General features: G+C 35.4%; 1 protein-coding gene across 2 annotated transcripts in view; it reads right to left on the minus strand.

The window, feature by feature from the left end:
• The window catches only part of LOC121738384 (facilitated trehalose transporter Tret1), a 76,949-nt gene that overhangs the window by 56,919 nt on the left and 1,796 nt on the right, over positions 1-18,234 (minus strand). Inside the window, exon 1 of one of the 2 annotated variants that reach the window (XM_042130393.1) lies at positions 8,933-9,222. The exons of the other annotated variant lie outside the window; for it this stretch is intronic. Coding sequence (XP_041986327.1) covers positions 8,933-9,037 — 105 coding nt within the window. The 5' untranslated portion in view covers positions 9,038-9,222. Of the gene's footprint in view, positions 1-8,932; positions 9,223-18,234 lie in introns of those variants that run through there. 2 annotated transcript variants of the gene reach the window in all.

The raw sequence follows: 18,234 nt of genomic DNA on the forward strand, positions 1-18,234 counted from the left end.
ATTGTAGTTCAACTTTAATAATAAGTAATAAAAAGTACATAAACTTGTGATTTAAGGGGGGCTCCCATACAAATTTACGGTACGGAACCCTATTTACGCCAGTCCGCCTCGCACTTGGCCAGTTTCATATTTTTTCCTTTCATTGTAGATAACGACCTACCTTATTGCCAAATTTCAAGGTTCTAAGTCTGCTAGAAGTACCTTAGAATTTTGATGATCTGTCAGTCAGTGAGTGACAAAATGTAGTAACTTTGATCATCCGTAACTATTAAACTATTTATCGAAATGTTATGTAATTTGGAGGTTAAGCTAGTTTTAATACTTGCTCCTAGTCACCGAAATTCTAAATCCCTAGCTTTGTTAACATCGAAGATAATGGGGTGTGAAAAAGCCGCGAACCGCTTCGAGAAAAGTATGCTACGGCCGTGCCTTTGCTAAAAAGCTTGGCTGGAGCACTGCCGTGCTCCCAGATCATATTTTTACGCTAAGTAGACCGTAAGTATTTACATAGAAATATAACAGACAGAAGCCTTTAATACGCTTTTAAGAATAAAAAACACGTTATTTGAATTGAAAAAAAAAACAATCATAAAAATTTGCAAAGACAAACTCTACAAAAACATTTGTTTTTGTAGAGTTTGTCTATGCAAATTTTTCAGAATCACTAATCAGGTGCGATGGACATTGTAGATTTACTCGCTGTAACACGTCTTATGAAGACGGTATCGTTTTGAACAATATTTACTTTGTTACAGGGGCGTAGCCACAACTCTTTTAGCCGCATTATATACGGCTCCGGCCGAAGGGGCAACCCAAACCTGTGTACTTACAGAAAAATCCAACCGAAAAAGAAACTCTTTATAAAACAGCATAATATGATTACAGAACAAACTAAAACATAAAGTTAATTCTTCACGCTCTTTCTGAAAAAAAATCAAAATTATGTAGTAGGAGTATAATGGTACTCACTAGGTACTAGGGAGTAGGTACCATACTTCCAGATTTTTTACAGCGTTGAACTCTTTTACCGCGCGGTGAAAATGTATGCATGTTTTTACTTCTGTCACTAATATATCTTACTTTGGATCCCTTTTGACGAAAAATGCGGAAACGTAGGTGAATGAAATTTTGTACAATTATAGTTTATAATTGTTATGGTGAAGGAGTGCATCGTGATACGAGAGACGATAGAAGGGAGGGACTCTTCTATCGTTCTATCAGCTAAACGGTTGCTTCTGGAAATGTGAAAAAAATCACGGGAGTAGGAAATATGCTGAATTTAAAAGGAAAACTATTACGGCTAAGAAGACTTCATAAGTTATTGAGTAATAGTACTTGTACTATTATCTATTCTGTGGTAATAGTCGATCAACTAAAAAAAATGTATTCGGCGAAGTAAAAAGGAACTTTTCGTTCAAATTCCTTTGAAAGTAACTGAGATGATGTTGTTAGTAGTGTAAAACACGTTATAAATAATTGTAAGTTCATTGACCATACAAACATTTTCATAAGCGGTACTACGGAGCCCTATATTGCGCGTGGCCCGACACGCACATGGACGATTTTTTAACAAAAAACCAAAAAACATTAAGGCGCGATTTCACCGCAGCGCACGGAGAGACTACGCACGTGCGTCAAGCTTCGCTTTCCAAGAAAATATAATAATATGTGACTGTGTCCACTACAACACACGGACAAGCTACGCACGAACTGGCTCACGTAGCTTGCTTGAATATGGTGCACATGTAGCTCAACGCTGGCCATGCTACGCATGCTGTGCACGGCATACACGGAAGCTAAGAAATTGTAACGTAACGTGTTTGTATAGGCCTCTTGGATATCTCTAGTGGTGCGGCGTGTGGCAGATTCAGGCAACATGTGGGTGTCAGGGTGCGATCAGCTGTAAAATACGGTTTAGTAGTTAAGAATGAAAACACGTTGAAAACGTTAAAAAGTGCTCTGGCCTCTGAATAAGGAAAATATGGGCGGTACGAGGTACTGTTGTGTTGTAGGGTGCAAAAATCGTGAATTAACGTTTTATTCGTTTCTGAGACGGAATTGGGAAACGTACCGAAATCAACATGCCGATTATTAATCATGCTTAAATCTAAATCTCGCATGATTATTTCTAAAATATCACGTGCAAGTTATTTTTAATAGGTATTATTGTTTCATTATGTATAATAATATATTGTGATTAAAAAAAAGATATACTTAGTAAAAAAAAAACTAAGTACTTACTTAATATAAATAAAATTATTGTCGGTTCAATATTTCAGAACAATACTTTTTCCTTCAATATTCACTTTCGCATTTATAATATTATCATACTAATATACTGATATCACTAATTTACTAATAATATTATAAGTACGAAAGTGTGTCTGTCTGTTACCTCTTAACGCCTAAGCTTCTGAACAGATTTTGCTGAAATTTGGCATGGATAAGAGTCCCGAAAAAGGACATAGACAGTGGCGTAACTATAAGATCCGGGCAAATTGATGGGACGATTTTTACTATCAGTAAAAATCGCCACGTTTATAATAAACAATATTATGTACTTAAAAATTTTTGCCCATTTGGGTCGGGGGCCCGTGGCATTATGCCAGCTCTATATTTACGCCACTGGACATAGGATACTTTTTGTCTCGGGAAAATGTACGGTTCCCGAATCCCGCGCGATCACTCCGTTGTGCAAGAGTTATGGCACAACGGAGTTGCGGGCGTCATCTAGTAAATTTATTATATTACATATTAATCATAAAAATCAAAGAAAAATTTCTTTGATAATGAAATACATCTGCATTTTCCATTTTTATTTTGCATGTATGGTTGAAAAGTTGCTGAAAATATATTTGTTTAGATTATTCAATACATAGCTCCACTTTCACGTCGTACAGTCGATTACCTACTCTGGTCTGTGGTATGTATTACTTTTACACGGATGATTCGTTGATCGTTCTCCATCATCATGGATTTCGAAGACTTCATGAACATGATTGCTTTGGAATTAGTTTGTGCTCTATAATTTTTAATTAGGTGAACAACCTGTTTTTAGTAATAAGTAATAACTAAGAAGATGATCTTACAAATAAATAAATACAAAGTAAAAAATCATATTCAATGAATTTGAAAGAATATTTCATGATCGTGTATATTTAAGTAAATATAGCTTTCGATAAGTACTGATTTTCCGCGAAAAAAGTCTGCGGAAATATTATGAAGTCCACAATCAATAATAATTTGGCTCATTACTTTTTATTGTGCTAAAAATATAAACAATTACGAAAAAAAAGTAGTGACTTGTATGAGAATCATATTATGAAACAAGCGCCCGTGAGTTTGCGCCGTCAACCGACCCGCGGCGTTGCCGTAGCTTAGCAATGATATCCAAGAGGCCTATTATAGCAGCCTATAGCGTGTGCTGCAGTGGAAACGTTGACACTTGACCCACGTAGTCAAAGAAATAAATCCGTATTCCGTGCACAGCGTGCGCTGCGGTGGATTGGCGCCTTCACACACTACAGTCTACAACACACACACTAGGAGATTTTGATTGACAAGTCACACACAAATTGTACTACCTATTTTATTTATGGCTGAAGTATGTTGTCAAATTGAAAATAGATCTAGTTTTTTTATTGAATCTTAAATACTGCATTAGACAATAATTATTACACGGCCAGTCTGTCATCATTTGACTTTATTAATCTGAGCCTGTTGCTGGAATTATGTCTATCCAAAAAATAATAAAGTCAATATTTTGACAATAGAATATCAATAGAGAAGCGTTGCAAACTTATACCTAATTGAATTTTTTATTTGAACTCAAATTTCGACCATTGGGCGATCTCTAGTTTCATTATAATAGGATAGGGCGCAGAGAGTCTGTTAAATGAAGACCTGGCTTGATATTATTATGCGTCCATGCGAACGCGTATTTTGGCGGCTACACCGCCAGATCACAAGCAACAACGCGTGACACTAAAGTATTTTGTAATAATTAAATAAATTCGCCGAACAGGTTTTTGAGTCATTACAACAAAAATGCAATCGCACGAGTTCATAATACTTGCAATTCATAATTAACTGCTTAATTGTCCGCCAAATTACTGCTGTAATGGTGAAATATATTAAGGTTATTCACATTACAGCGATTTTTAGGAAGTGCACACCAAATACTGTAAATTTTGTTTTACCATACTTCAAAAATGTTTTTTTTTACTCTTTTGGGATTGCGTTATTTCGTTACTTTGGGTCTATTTGGTAATTACGACTACTTTTTAACTTTTTGAAACGTGATGATTAAAGATTCTTTTATTACAGAAAAATCTTACTTACATACTTATAATTATGATAGTTTTCGACATCTGCAACTGCCCCGGGCCAGGGCAGGCAGGGCAGTCCGAATGGATACGGAAATAGCCGAACAAAACCGATGGTTCATGAATCACGTGGACTTAGTACTAGTGCAATACGTAGTTTATGTTCAATTTAAACTTCGGCTATTTTCGTGCCTGCCCCTGGGCAGTTCTAGATGCCGAAAACGTTATATATTACATTCTTGTAGAGATTTGTTTTTTTTTAATTTACATTACTCTAGAGTCTAGACAGCTTCACAATCATAGTTATCCATCAACCCAACATGGAGCCCTCTCCATGTTGGGTTGATGGATAACTATGATATGTTATATCATGCCCATGCCCATGTTATATTATATTATTTGACATCTATTTTTTCGACTATTTACTTACCCGAAAAGAAAATAATTTATAAAAATTATTAACGTACCGATTAGCGGGTATATAGTTAGTAGTTACTTAATATATTATAACGATATTTTAAATTGGAACATAAAAGCCACTTCGTAGCCTTTTTTATTTCGTAAAACTAGTTGCACATATTTTACTAAGTAGGTAAATATAACAAAATGTTAATCTGTGCATATTTTCATTAATTTATTCCTAAACTCCTTTCAAATATGTAAGTAGGGAATGAGGACTAGGTTGACATAGTAATAAAAATATTCGAGGCACTGGAAATTTAAATCTTCCTGCACATGTAAAAATCGCACTACCTACGCGCCCTTCAAAGTGTATGTGTGTGAAAGAGCTTTAACAATGCATTATGCATCATTCTTATCAATTATCATGATCTCGTGTACTTAATTTACTATCTCAAATAAATAAAAGTCCCTGGACCGATTTTGATGAGATTTTGGGTGCTTATTAGGGTATGTCGTAAATATGACCTACCCGATAAGTATATTGTTTAACATACCTGGCAAAATACCATTTGCCGAGTCAACTTATATATTTTATACCAGACTAGATGACGCCCGCAACTCTGTTGCGACAAAAATCGTTTATCGCGCGGGAACCGTACATTTTTCCGGGATAAAAAGTATTCTATGTCCTTTCCCGGGTCACAAAACATCTCCTGGATACCAAATTTCAGCAAAATCAGTTGAGCAGTTTGGGCGTGAAGAGGTAACAGACAGACAGACAGACAGATAGACGGACAGACACACTTTCGCATTTACCTATAGTATTAGTATAGTATGGATGACGCCCGCCACGTCTCGCGCGAACCGTACATTTTCCTGGATAAAAAGTATCCTACTTGTGTCCTTTCCCGGAACTCAAACTATCTCTATACCAATAACCAAAATTTCATCAAAATCGGTTCAGCGGTTTAAGCGTGAAGAAGTAACAGACAGACACATTTTCGCATTAATTATATTAGTATGGATTGAGGATTTCCGATTTCGTTTCATTCAATGTCAATTAAGTGTGGATGTGTGCATCGGATCTCTCTCAAATAAAAGAAATTTAGAATTCAAATAAACTCGTTTGGAACAGATTTAGATTCAGCCTAATGAGGCTTCGGGTTCGAATTCATGCATTCGGGTCATTGACCCCATTTACTTATCAGTTTTACCGACATTGGAAAAAGGAGAACTCGGGAAAATGTAAATTAATAACTATACTGTACTCGGCGAAACATGGCGGTAGCGGTAATTGACTCCCTGTCAAAAACTCGTCATTTTCCATATTATAAATCGCGATTGACGATGAAGTATCAGATGTTGTCAATCGCGGCTTTGTATAGATTTTTTGACAGGGAGTCAATGACCGCTACCGCCATGTTTCGCGGTTCGCCGAGTACAGTATAGATGTTGCGCCGAAATTCGTCTATTGCGAAACCGACATAATATTTCTAAAACAAAAAGTATCTTATTTAATGTCCTTTCCTTTCATTGTCTCCATATGAAATTTCAATAACGTTTATTCAGGAGTATAAGCGTGAAATGGTAACAAAAACAAATAGACAGATGGATCTGCAGACAGACCTGCAGGACAAGTAGTTAAATGCAATACGGTAAGAGCGCCTTCACATTACGTCGCAAGCAGTGCGGCTGCCGCGGCCGCACTGCTTACGACGTAATGAGAAGGCAGCCTTTAAGTACAATACATTATTATATTACAACTAGCTGTTTATAGTTGTTCCCGTACATCGATTGAGTCGTTTACGCGCAAATCAAAAAGTATATTGTGTGAGAACCGCACATTTTTCCGGGACAAAAAACATTCCTTGTCCCAGATTCAAATTAGTATCTCCATGCCAAATTTCATCAAAATAGATTAAATAGTTTAGGCGAGAATCATAAAAGTTTATTGTGCGGGGCCGGGAACCCTATATATTTTCCGGGATAAAAAGTATCCCTTGTCCTTTCCCGAGACTCAAAGTATCGCCATACCAAATTCCATTAAAATAAATTGAATAGTTTACTCGCACATCATAAAAGTATATTGTGCAGTAACCGTACATTTTTCCGGGACAATGTATCCTATGTTCTTTTTCGGGACTCAAAGTATCTTTATTCCACAGCAAAATGGTCCAGCCGTTTTGCGCATGATGTCGTGACCACGCGAAATGTAACGTTCCGCGCAGCTTCGCCCGCGTAAATTTGATATTTCACAGACAAATAATTAGTCCACAAAAAAGTAGCATATGATCCTTCACGTGGTCTACTTCTTATCTGTGCCAAAAAACAGAAAATTTGCTCCAGTAGTTCGTGAGATAAGCCCTTTCAAATAATTTCCTCCCGTTTTTTTCCACAATTTTCCCTTATCTCAACTATTTCTGTACATACTACAGTCTTCATTACTTTGAAGTCGGTACCAGTCGCAAAAGCTTCAGATATTCTGACATTGACTGAACTCACGATAAAATTAGCTGGTACCGACTTCAAATAATGAAGACTGTAGTATGTACAGAAATAGTTGAGATTAAGACGAATTCTGAAAAAGGCACTATTATAGAGTAAGAGTTATTTAATACTTTTTAGTTCGGTCGGTTTTAATTTTTTGTTAAAAATAATAATTTCACTCTTTTTAGTTATCTACAAGATAAGGCTTTATGCGTAAATAACCACTACGAATGTTAACTATTCACATTATGTTACTGTAAGCGAAATTGTGGCAAATGCTTGCAGTTATCTAAGCGATGCTGCAATTTAAAAACTTTTATCTTTAAAGGTTCAGGAGTTCTGTTCAGTGCCTTTGGACCAAGAGACACCTTCATATGAACGTTCTCTTATTCGTAACATATGTTTAAGTTACTAGAAACAACATTTTAATCACTATGAGTCTTTTGATAAATTTCAAGGATTTCCCTCGATTGCTCATAGATCCCATCATCAGCTCACCACTTTCGTAATTATTATACAAAAATTAAGATTATATCCTATACAACAACACAAGAATTTTGAAAATCGGTCCACAAACAGCGAAATAATCATCAAAAACATCTGCTTCGATGCAAAATATCACGAAAAGCATCAATAATTGGGTCATAATGTGATGACCCATGGCATAATTATGATTTTGATGATGATGATCAAATAAATTGATGTGTTATGCTTATGCTTATGCTTATGCTTTCAGTTGTTTAAACAACGCCGAAATCCCCGAACCTGTATCTATAAGGACTCAAAAGTTCTGTTGGGTACCTTCGGATCCAGGGTATAACCTGGTGCGAAATCTTACTTTTTGGTAGCATTTACCTCGAATGCTTCAGAAAAAATTGAAATCACTATATGTTTCCATACAAATTTCAAGGAGTCCCGTCGATTTCTCCAGGATCCCATCATCAGATCACCACTTTTGTGAACATGGTACCAAATTCGAGTTATACCCTATACAACACAAATAGAATTTTGAACATATCGAAACATGTAGTAACAAACTATGGTTGTTTCAATTTTCTTTGCAGGATACATAATAATATGACGAATTTAAGATTATAAACCTTAAACAACTTGATCAAAATGATATTACTTATAAGAAAAAATTATACTCTGAATTTGAAATTAATAGTTAACTATAAGTATCCATGTTACGTAACTAGTTTATTATATTATCCTCTTTGTATCCAGTTATTATATTGACATTCGACGAATTCTGTGGATCGGCTTTGTAGGATTTTTTTCACTTTTTGTACCGTTCTTACTTCTTACAAGTAAGTTATTAACCATTATCACCTAACAGTAAGATAATAAACTACTAGCTATTTGACCGAGCTTAGCTCGGTATTCGATAAAACACGAATTAAATGACATTTTCTGAAAATGATCCCTAGCTAGATCGATTTATTGCCCCCGAAACCCCCTATAAACTAAATTTCATGAAAATCGTTGGAGCCGATTCTGAGATTCCAATTATATATTTATATATATACAAGAATTGCTCGTTTAAACGTATTTCAATATGAAGTTATACAACATAATCATTGATACAATCCGTTATGCATGGAAAAGCACGACTACCGAACAAGGTTAGGTTAGTTAGGTATAAGAAACTTACCCTTTCATTTTGCAAAACACTTAGTAACTAAGTAATATATTTTTAATACAAATGTTAGAAATACCTTAGACATCCATAGATTTTTCTCAGTCAACGCAAAAGCTTCATTATCATACGCACACTTCTCCATATCAATTTTCAGTTTACTCACTTTTTCATTAAAACTCATGGTATCTTTTAATATCAATATACAACTTAACACAATGTACAAAACCTTGAAAGCGAATGGAATGTATCGTGACAATCTATGCAATTAAATAGGTATTGTTCATAAAAAATAACAGTGTTCGTAATATTTAAAATTCGAATTTATTCTGTTCACTTTCGCGCCAAAAGTGGGAGAGCGGAAAACCTCTCGGTGAGTTACACTGCCGAGTACTGGCCGACGATATAAAAGTTTACCCAAATAAATACACACCACAGCACAAAGTGTAACATTTATTTTAGCTGTGTTCTGTATCAATTCGCTCCGGCAGAGTAAATAACTATGTATAACGATTAACGCTATGTACTCATGTATTTAATACTCGTAGTACGTAGGTAAGTACCGATCAAAGATAAGTATATTTCCTGTACATTTTGAGTTGAATTTAAATTTTAAGATGCTAAACGTAGTGATTACATTCTCTTTGATGTAGAGTTCGTGATGTAGTGTAGGTAGCGATTTTCGGTACGGGAAATATTTTTGGCGCTGCCTAGAAGAAGGTAATGAGCACTTTATGATTTCAGAATGATTTGGAATTTTGGATGCGTTCCTTAGTACCATTTTTTTTTCTTTATTTAATTACTTTCTGCTATGATCTTGATTCTATGAAACAGTTTATGAAGGACAATCGTAGAGGCTGTAGTCTGTACCACAATTGGTAGGGCCCAACGCGGATGTCCGTAGTTTCCGGCCGCATTATACTTAGAAAAGTGAATGTAAACAAAACTGACAAGTGACAACCTTAGCAAACAACACGACTTATTTATATTACCCGACTAAAATAAATGCACAATATATAAGTGGCGCAGGCTGGTTCTTTTTCAGGGAAAGGACCTAGAGCCAATATAATTGGTAGAGATTTGGGCGATCTTTAATGTTGGCCGTGTTCGTCGGCGTAATTTTTAGCGCATTCGCTGCAAAACCTAGTTATTGCGCATGTCCAAATCATGTCATGCCATAGCAACGACAACTGTTTACGACTTGACATTTAACCCAATTGCAATTTGTTGGTGGCGTTTATTTCCTTCCCTTCCCATCCCTACCCTCCCCTGTTACCCTATTCCCTCTTAAAATGCCGGCAACGCACCTGCATCTCTTCTGATGCTACGAGTGTCCATGGGTGACGGAAGTTGCTTTCCATCAGGTGACCCTTTTGCTCGTTTGCCCTCTTATTAATTCATAAAAAAACAATTAAATTTTTAAATTTTTCCAAGTGATCCATATCCATATTTTCCAAAATAAAATAATCAAACACTATCATAGTGTTAAATAAATTATTTGTGCGGCTGTTAGACAATTTAGGCTTATGTATTTAGTTTAGCTTTTATTATTTTAATCATGTATAAACAATTAAGACGTTGTTTACGACTTGACCAGCAACTTGTTATGGCGTTGCCATGACATCTTTTGGACATGCGCAATAAAAGGTTTGTCCAAAAATACGCCGACGAACATGGCCGTTAAATAAATGGGATGCTTTAATTTTTTTATGTAGCGGTTAACGGGGTAGTAATAGGTAAGTACGTAAATCTACGCTGTCATAATATTTTATTACAAATTAAGTAAATTTCATCGACAAAATATCAACACAATGCTATCAGCTGTGCGAGCTGTTTGACGCCATGTTTTAGTGATTACTAACGCCACAGTGGGAAAAAAGTGAAATACGTTCAATTACCTGACTGATTTCATGTCCGCTATCTTCAAATGGCTATGTTACAAATCGCTAACTAGTTGGACGTTGAGTGACGATCGTCCAATCGACGTTCGGTCGAGTCATTCAATTGATAATAATATAATATTTTGTCTTTTATGTTTTAAATATTAATTATTGTTGTGAATCTTTTTTATCTAAATCATAAATAACAGCTAATTTAAACGTACAAAATAGAAAGGTTTCTTCTTTATTACAATAATTATTTAATTTTGCTTTCCATGTAATTCTTACTACGTTTTCTAAGCGCAACTGTGCTTTATTGCTTAGGCCAGTAATTAGTATGAAAGTGGGATACACTCCAGTCGCTGGCATGAGAAAGTTGTATGAGATTTCCCTTTTTCAAGTAGTAGGTAGGCTAGAAATGAACAGAGGGGTTAGTGCGAGTTTTATTCGATCCGAAGCATCGAGCACGTTTACGCGAATTTATATGGGATCAAAGCAGTATCCACGTTAGCCAGTAGATGGCGCTGCTTTGATTCCATATAAATTCGCGTTAACGTGCTCGATGCGTATGATCGAATAAAACTCGCACTAACCCCTCTGGAGTGAATAGACCATAAAGTTAATATACCTAGCGGAAGAGAGAAACAAGGGCCTGAGCAAGCAAGATGTCAGTAACACTGCGTGGAACAGAGACGTGTGATACATGACAGCAGAACCATTTTTTTTTCATCTTTTTTTTTACGTCCAGTCGGCACTTATCGGACGTTGACAATTTAATTTCTCAGAAAGATGCTTGTGTAAGTTTACACGTAAACAAATTTTCACATACAGACGTAAATCAAATTCGGTTTCGTTTGACAGCTCAAGATTGTTGCTCTATAATTCCGCTAGGTATATTAACTTTATGGTATAGACATAATAAATTTATTTTATTATGTCAACAACGTGTATAATGGCCGGTTTACACTACTTAGTCCAGTGATCCAATTCAACGCTAGAATGCACTGAATTGCATTCCAGTGCTCGTTTACATTATTCCAGTAGCAATCCAGCGCTGGATTGGATTACTAGATTGGAATCTCAAGTCCAGTGTCTATAGTGTTCCCAACCAAACTTGCTATCGTCAATTTTGCCTGGATCTATGTTATGTTTATATTTTTATCTGTATATTATTAGAACAGATACACAAAACACATTAACACGAATCACGATGTCAACGCGTGCGCACGTACAGCTCCTTAGTTTTTACCAGCCTTTTTTGGCTATTCATGATACAGAATCATTTTTCCTCGAAGTATTTCAACTTTTCAAATCCTTTATAAAGGAAGTTTTCAACGACTTTATTTATTTTTACTCTTATAGTACTTAGTTATCTGTTGGTTGTCGAACTTGTAGATAATATTACATAATACACCTAACTGGAAAGTAGTTATCTACTTATCTCGTTCCCACTAATGTAAAAAAAGAAAAAGTAGTTGACTTGTTTTTAGCCTGAGTTCTTCTTTCCTAATTTTTTCTTAATTATGTTTTATTAATTTAGTTTAATATTTTTGTTTCTTATAATTAGGTATAACTTGGTCAAGCAGCCTGATTCCTGACCAAATTATCGGTTTAAATAGTTACGAATTAGGTTTGTAGCGCTCGAAGGACCATGTATTTTCTAAAAAATAGTCAAGAATTGTACCCAAATAATAGTATACACCAGTCGAAAGTATGTAGTAAAATATACGCATATATTTCTATCTTCGATCTTAAAATCTACGATCTTTTCAATACGGTGATGGATTTTTCCTTGCCGCTTTATGAGACAGACAAACAAACTAATAAAAACTGCACTCGCTGTCACTCAACGTTATTATTAATTAATTATTGTCGTGTCATTATTAACATTAATTTTAATATTTACGAGCATTTCCTTGAAAGCATCTATTTATTTATATTCGTAGAAAACTGGATGTTGAGGTACCATAATTTCTACACTGAGCCGTTAGCTAAAATTGTATACTATATTGTGTCATTTGCGATTTTTCCTACAATAAAATTAACAAAACCATATTGGCTAAGGGTGAGGTTTACATTGCAGGACCAAGGACCTATGTGGATCATTTAGCCTGCATTTTAGATGTCCTTCTACGTCGTAACCCTCGGAACTTTGTTATACTTAATAAAAACTTGGGTAGGATTTAAAATTATATTTAGGGGTTAGCATTTATTTTATTTTTATTTTTTATTTAAGCCATAAAACAATTTTCAAGATAATTCTATAACAAAATGTCACAACAACTAACAAGTGAATCATTGATATCGTGCGTGTGGTTAATTTAAGGAAAAAATATTTGCCCGAGTACTTTGAGGAGCCATCGTCGCGGTCGCAAAAAGTATCATTGTACTAACTGCCAGTATTATCTAAATAAGATTGAGAGGTAGTAGGATATTGATATTTTGGTAACTACATGATACCTGAAAGAGTTTTTTGAATAATGCAGGTGTGCCGTGGCTAACTAGTAGGTACGTAGAGACTAGTGACTACCATAGAGAACGGAAAATCTTATTAATCTTATAATATATATAAAATTCTCGTGTGTTCTCTCAACTCATAATATTTCACAAATGGATCTGTAAATCGGAAATTGATCTATGAATAGTCTTAATATTTTCATTAAAAGACCTATCCAACGACACGGGACACCACACACGGTGTGTTGGACGCGAAATAGAAAAATCATCCCCGCTTCAAGTGTAGGGGAGGTACCATAAAAAATATATTTTTAAAGTTTTATACACCATTTTGTCGGCATCCTCAATAATATGTGCATTCATGCCGAATTACAGCTTTATAGGACCTAGGTATAGTTTCTGAGCAAAACCGCGGACAGACAGACGGACAAACAGATTAACTGTATTATATTATGTAAGTATTTAATATTTATAAAAGCTGTAACTCTACTACTACCACAGTGAATCCAAAGACTAACAATCTTGTTGGCATGTTACCTGTTCCTGTTCCCACCAAATACTTGACTGGTACACAATCATAGGGATGACATCAGCCGAGAGATAATTAATAATTTTATGTGTGGAGGACATTTTTGTCCCAGGTTTGGGTCCATAAACATGGACCAGATTTGGCCCTTAGGGTAAATGACCAGTGGACGATGCACCCGCTTATCTCTCGGTATGTCATTACTGTCATAGTTGAGCCGATAGTTAACTGTGGGTAGTTAATACTTTAAGCTTTTCAAGCTTACATATTTTTAACTATCAGTTAGGATTATGTGATTACTGATTATATTATGTAGTATGTAGTATTTAGATAATTGTCGCTATAGTAGGCAAGGAAAATAGCTTAGTATGTGTAGTTAAATCACAGTTTACTAAATAGTTGCTGAAATTTCAGCAAAATCGATTCATCGGGCGTGAAGAGACAGACAGACTAACTTTCGCATTTATATAATCTAAATATATAAAACTCGAAGGTGACTGACTGACATGGTGATCTATCAACGCACAGCTGCAGCCTAATCCACTGGACGGATCGGGCTGAAATTTAGCATGTAGGTAGCTGTTATGACGTAGGCGTCTGCTAAGAAAGGATTTTGATCAATTCGACCTCCAAGGGGTTAAAATAGGGGATGAAAATTTGTATATAATAATACTTCTTAACGCGAGCGAAGCCGCGGGTAAAAGCTAGTACATTATAATATTAGTATTGATAAAGAGCCAAAGATATACACACCTTCTTGTTGAAAGTCGGTTAAAAATAGTCTTTAATCTTAAAGATTATTTAATTTGAAACACAGCTCAGTATAGGGTTGCCATCCGTCCGGATTTCCCCGAATTTGTCCTAGTTTGAAGGGCGTCCGGGAACCGTCCGGCCGGGTTTTTGAAAAGCGTCCGGGTGAAATCCAAACACTTTTGATGAGAGAAATTTAACTTTTAAGTCATGCAGCAATAAACGAAAGATAAAAACTCGCTAAGCATACACACGGTTTCTTGCACGGACTCGAGTTAGTCAGATTTTTACAAATTCTTGTTAGAAAAGCAAAAATTGGCAAGACGTTATCGTAAATACTGTTTAAGAGGTGTCCTGGGAAATAACCACATTTCGGCCAAATGTCCGGGAATTTTGTCGTGCCCGACCGGCAAAGGGAATTTGGGTGATGGCAACCCTAGCTCAGTAGGTGTAGCTTGGCAGGATGTACTTAATCTATCTAGTTAGGGCATTGCGTTGAAAGTAATTTTATAACTAAGTTTATTTAATAATAGCCCTTGTGTGGTCAGCATAAGGTCCTGTAGAAGGTAAAAATAATCGTGAACAATCTGTAGTTAGAGTACAATGGAGCTATATTAAGAAGTAACTGACCCGTCGGCCATCTATCTCTGTTTTGTCATTACATCATTGCCTTATCATGTGCGGTCCTAGGAGAGGGTCACAGGTCCCTCACAGGGTACAAAAAGAAAAAAATAGTAGTAATTATTAGTACTTATGTACTTAAGTTTTTTGACATAGCATATTGCGCAATATGTGAAAGTGTATCTGTCTGTCTGTATGTCTGTTACCTCTTCAGTTTTCACGGCCAAACCGCAGAACGGATTTAAACTGGACGTCAAAAAAAGAGTGCTGCTGTCATGTATCACACGTCTCTTTTTATCACGCAGCTGTGTTACTGATAGTGACATCTCTCTTGCTCAGGCCTTTGTTTCTCTATTCCGCTAGGTACTTACATATTAACTTTAGAGATCGGTCGGATGGGTTTGACATAACGCGACCAAATTACTTTGGTCCACCATTTGCTTAGAACTCAACTTCTCTGATAGTACATCACACCAATAACACAATATATAGGACCAAAATATTCGTAATCAATTTTGTAATACTACATACACAAGACGTATTATCACTTGCGTCAGTCCATAATACGGAAGTGCCCAAACGGGGCTTTTGCGTAGGGATGTGTGACGTCAAACCAAATTGAATTGAGAACGCGTGGGCCGGGGCCCGGGATTACTTGCCTCTTATATCTTTAAACGAGCAATTCTTATACAGGGTGTAACAAAAATAAGTGATAATACTTTAGGGTGTGTACGTGTTCCTTGTACAGAGTTCACTGTGAAAGTAGCAGCGCTGAAAGACCAAATTTTTTTTCACTTTTGTATGGGAAAACTCGTGACGCTCGGGCCCTTGCCCATACAAAAGTGAAAAAAATGTTTGGTCTTTCAGCGCTGCTACTTTCACAGTGAACTCTCTAAAAGGAACACGTACACATCCTAAAGTATATATATATATATATATATATAATAATCTCGGAATCGGCTCCAACGATTTTCATGAAATTTAGTACATAGGGGGTTTCGGTACGAGCAAAGCTCGGTCAAATAGCTAGTTTTAATGTAATAAGAACTTCTTGAAACAGTTTTTCTATATGAATAGGACCACCTTTGAATTAATGTCCTCTTTTCAACTAAAAGGAACCATGAAAACTACAAAACATTAAAATCTAGATTATATTAATACGCAAGCGAAAAACTTTGTACTTAACCCTTTTTACGAAAAATGGGGAAACGTACGTGCATGAAATTTTGCACAGTTATAGTTTATATGGTGAAGGAGTGCATCGAACTAATATTATTTTGAAATTATGCTTTTATCATACATTTTTTTAACAAATAAAACATTACACACACTACAACACACACACATGAGAAATGACAGATTTTTGAGTGACAAGCCTATAACATATGAATTATACTCTTTTACTTATGGTTGAAGTCTGTTGACAACGAGGTGACAAATTGAAAATGGATTATAGTTTTTAATACATAATTGTAAAGCGAAGAATGCTTAAGACTTTGAATAACGCTTCCCTTATTTACTTTCTAAAGGGGACTCTTTCTTATGCCAATGCCCAGTTGTTCCAAAAATTCTGTCACCTGGCCAAAGCCCCCTAGGTCTCGAGACAAGAGTAATAATAGGGAGTTTAAAGGGTGACAGACGTGCATTATACGTAGGGACCGTCGATATTGTGTTCAGTGCGACCCCGTTCTAATATTGATTGATGGTAAAGTATGCCAATCCTCTACCCTACAAGCAAGTAAAGAATGTTTGGCCCATTCAAGATTCCTTGAACTCTTTGAGTTCATATTTTGATAAGTTTCTTTTTTAAATGGTGATTTTAACCAAGTAGGTACAACTATAATTTAACGTGCTTAATACTTTGTTCATAAGAGGGCTGTAATATGTAAATGACAAGCGACATAGTTTTTTACAACTGCAGTAAACACAGCATTTTTTCTTGACGAGGAATAAAATGCCCAAAATCTAGAGAATGGCTGAACCGATTTGGCTAATTTTAGTCTTGAAATATTTGTGTAAGTCCAGAGAAGGTTATTAGAAGGGAAATGATATGAAGTTCACCGGGTCACCTAGTTGATACATTGAAACCCCATTATCGCGTCTACAATCAATAACAATTAAATGGCAATCCAAAAAAATACCTTTAAATACTCGCAGTTCACTAAAATCATAGTTAATATGACATAATATCATTAACTGGGCGTAAGTAGTTTTTAAATTGGTACAATTTATTATTTAAAACATACTTAGTTATTATATATTTTCTGCTTGGCGCCAAGGCGAATTCTAAAAATTAGCAAAACTCGCCTAGCGGAGAGGAAATACAAGTTTAATGCGCTCTAAATATCAGAATTTATATAAAATGCTCGTTAAATTTTATTAATATTCACAAATTGGCATATCAAATTATATTGCATTATTTTTTAGCAAAAAATTTAAACTGACTTCCAAGGTAAAAACAATTATATATATTCTTAAAAATATGATCTAAAAAAAAGATATATACAGACGAACGTATTACCTCCTCCTTTTTGGAAGTCGGTCAAAAAGTATGAAAATATATTTCTTATTCTTCATTAGCGCCTTTTTCGAAATTCGACTAAACCTTAACCAATTATGTTCTCGATTTTCATTCGTTTGAAATCGGTACCAGCCCAGAACTGAGATACTTGACATAGAACTTAGCCAGTAGGTACCGAATTCAGAAGAATGAAAATTGAGCACAGAATTGGTTGAGGTTTAGTCGAATTTCGAAAAAGGCGCTAATGAAGAATAAGAATTATTTCATACTTTTTAGATCATATTTTTAAGACTATTGTTTTTACCTTGGAAGTCGGTTTAATTTTCTTGATTAAAAATAATAATTTTACTCTTTTTAGTTATCTACATACAAGATAAGGCTTCATGCGTAAATAACCACCACGAATGTTAACTGCATATTCACAATATTATGTTACTGTAAGCGGAATTGTGGTAAATGCTTGCACTTATCTAAGCAATGCTGCAATTTCCAAGCTTTTATCTTTAAAGGTTCAGGAGTTATGTTCAATGCCTTCGGATCAAGAGGCACCTTTATCTGAAATTTCACTTATTTGTAACATATGTTTAAGTTACTAGAAAAAACTTCTTAACCGCCATTTGATTTAA

The sequence above is a fragment of the Aricia agestis genome, chromosome Z (assembly GCF_905147365.1).
Source record: "Aricia agestis chromosome Z, ilAriAges1.1, whole genome shotgun sequence".
In the NCBI taxonomy this organism is placed as follows: domain Eukaryota; kingdom Metazoa; phylum Arthropoda; class Insecta; order Lepidoptera; family Lycaenidae; genus Aricia; species Aricia agestis.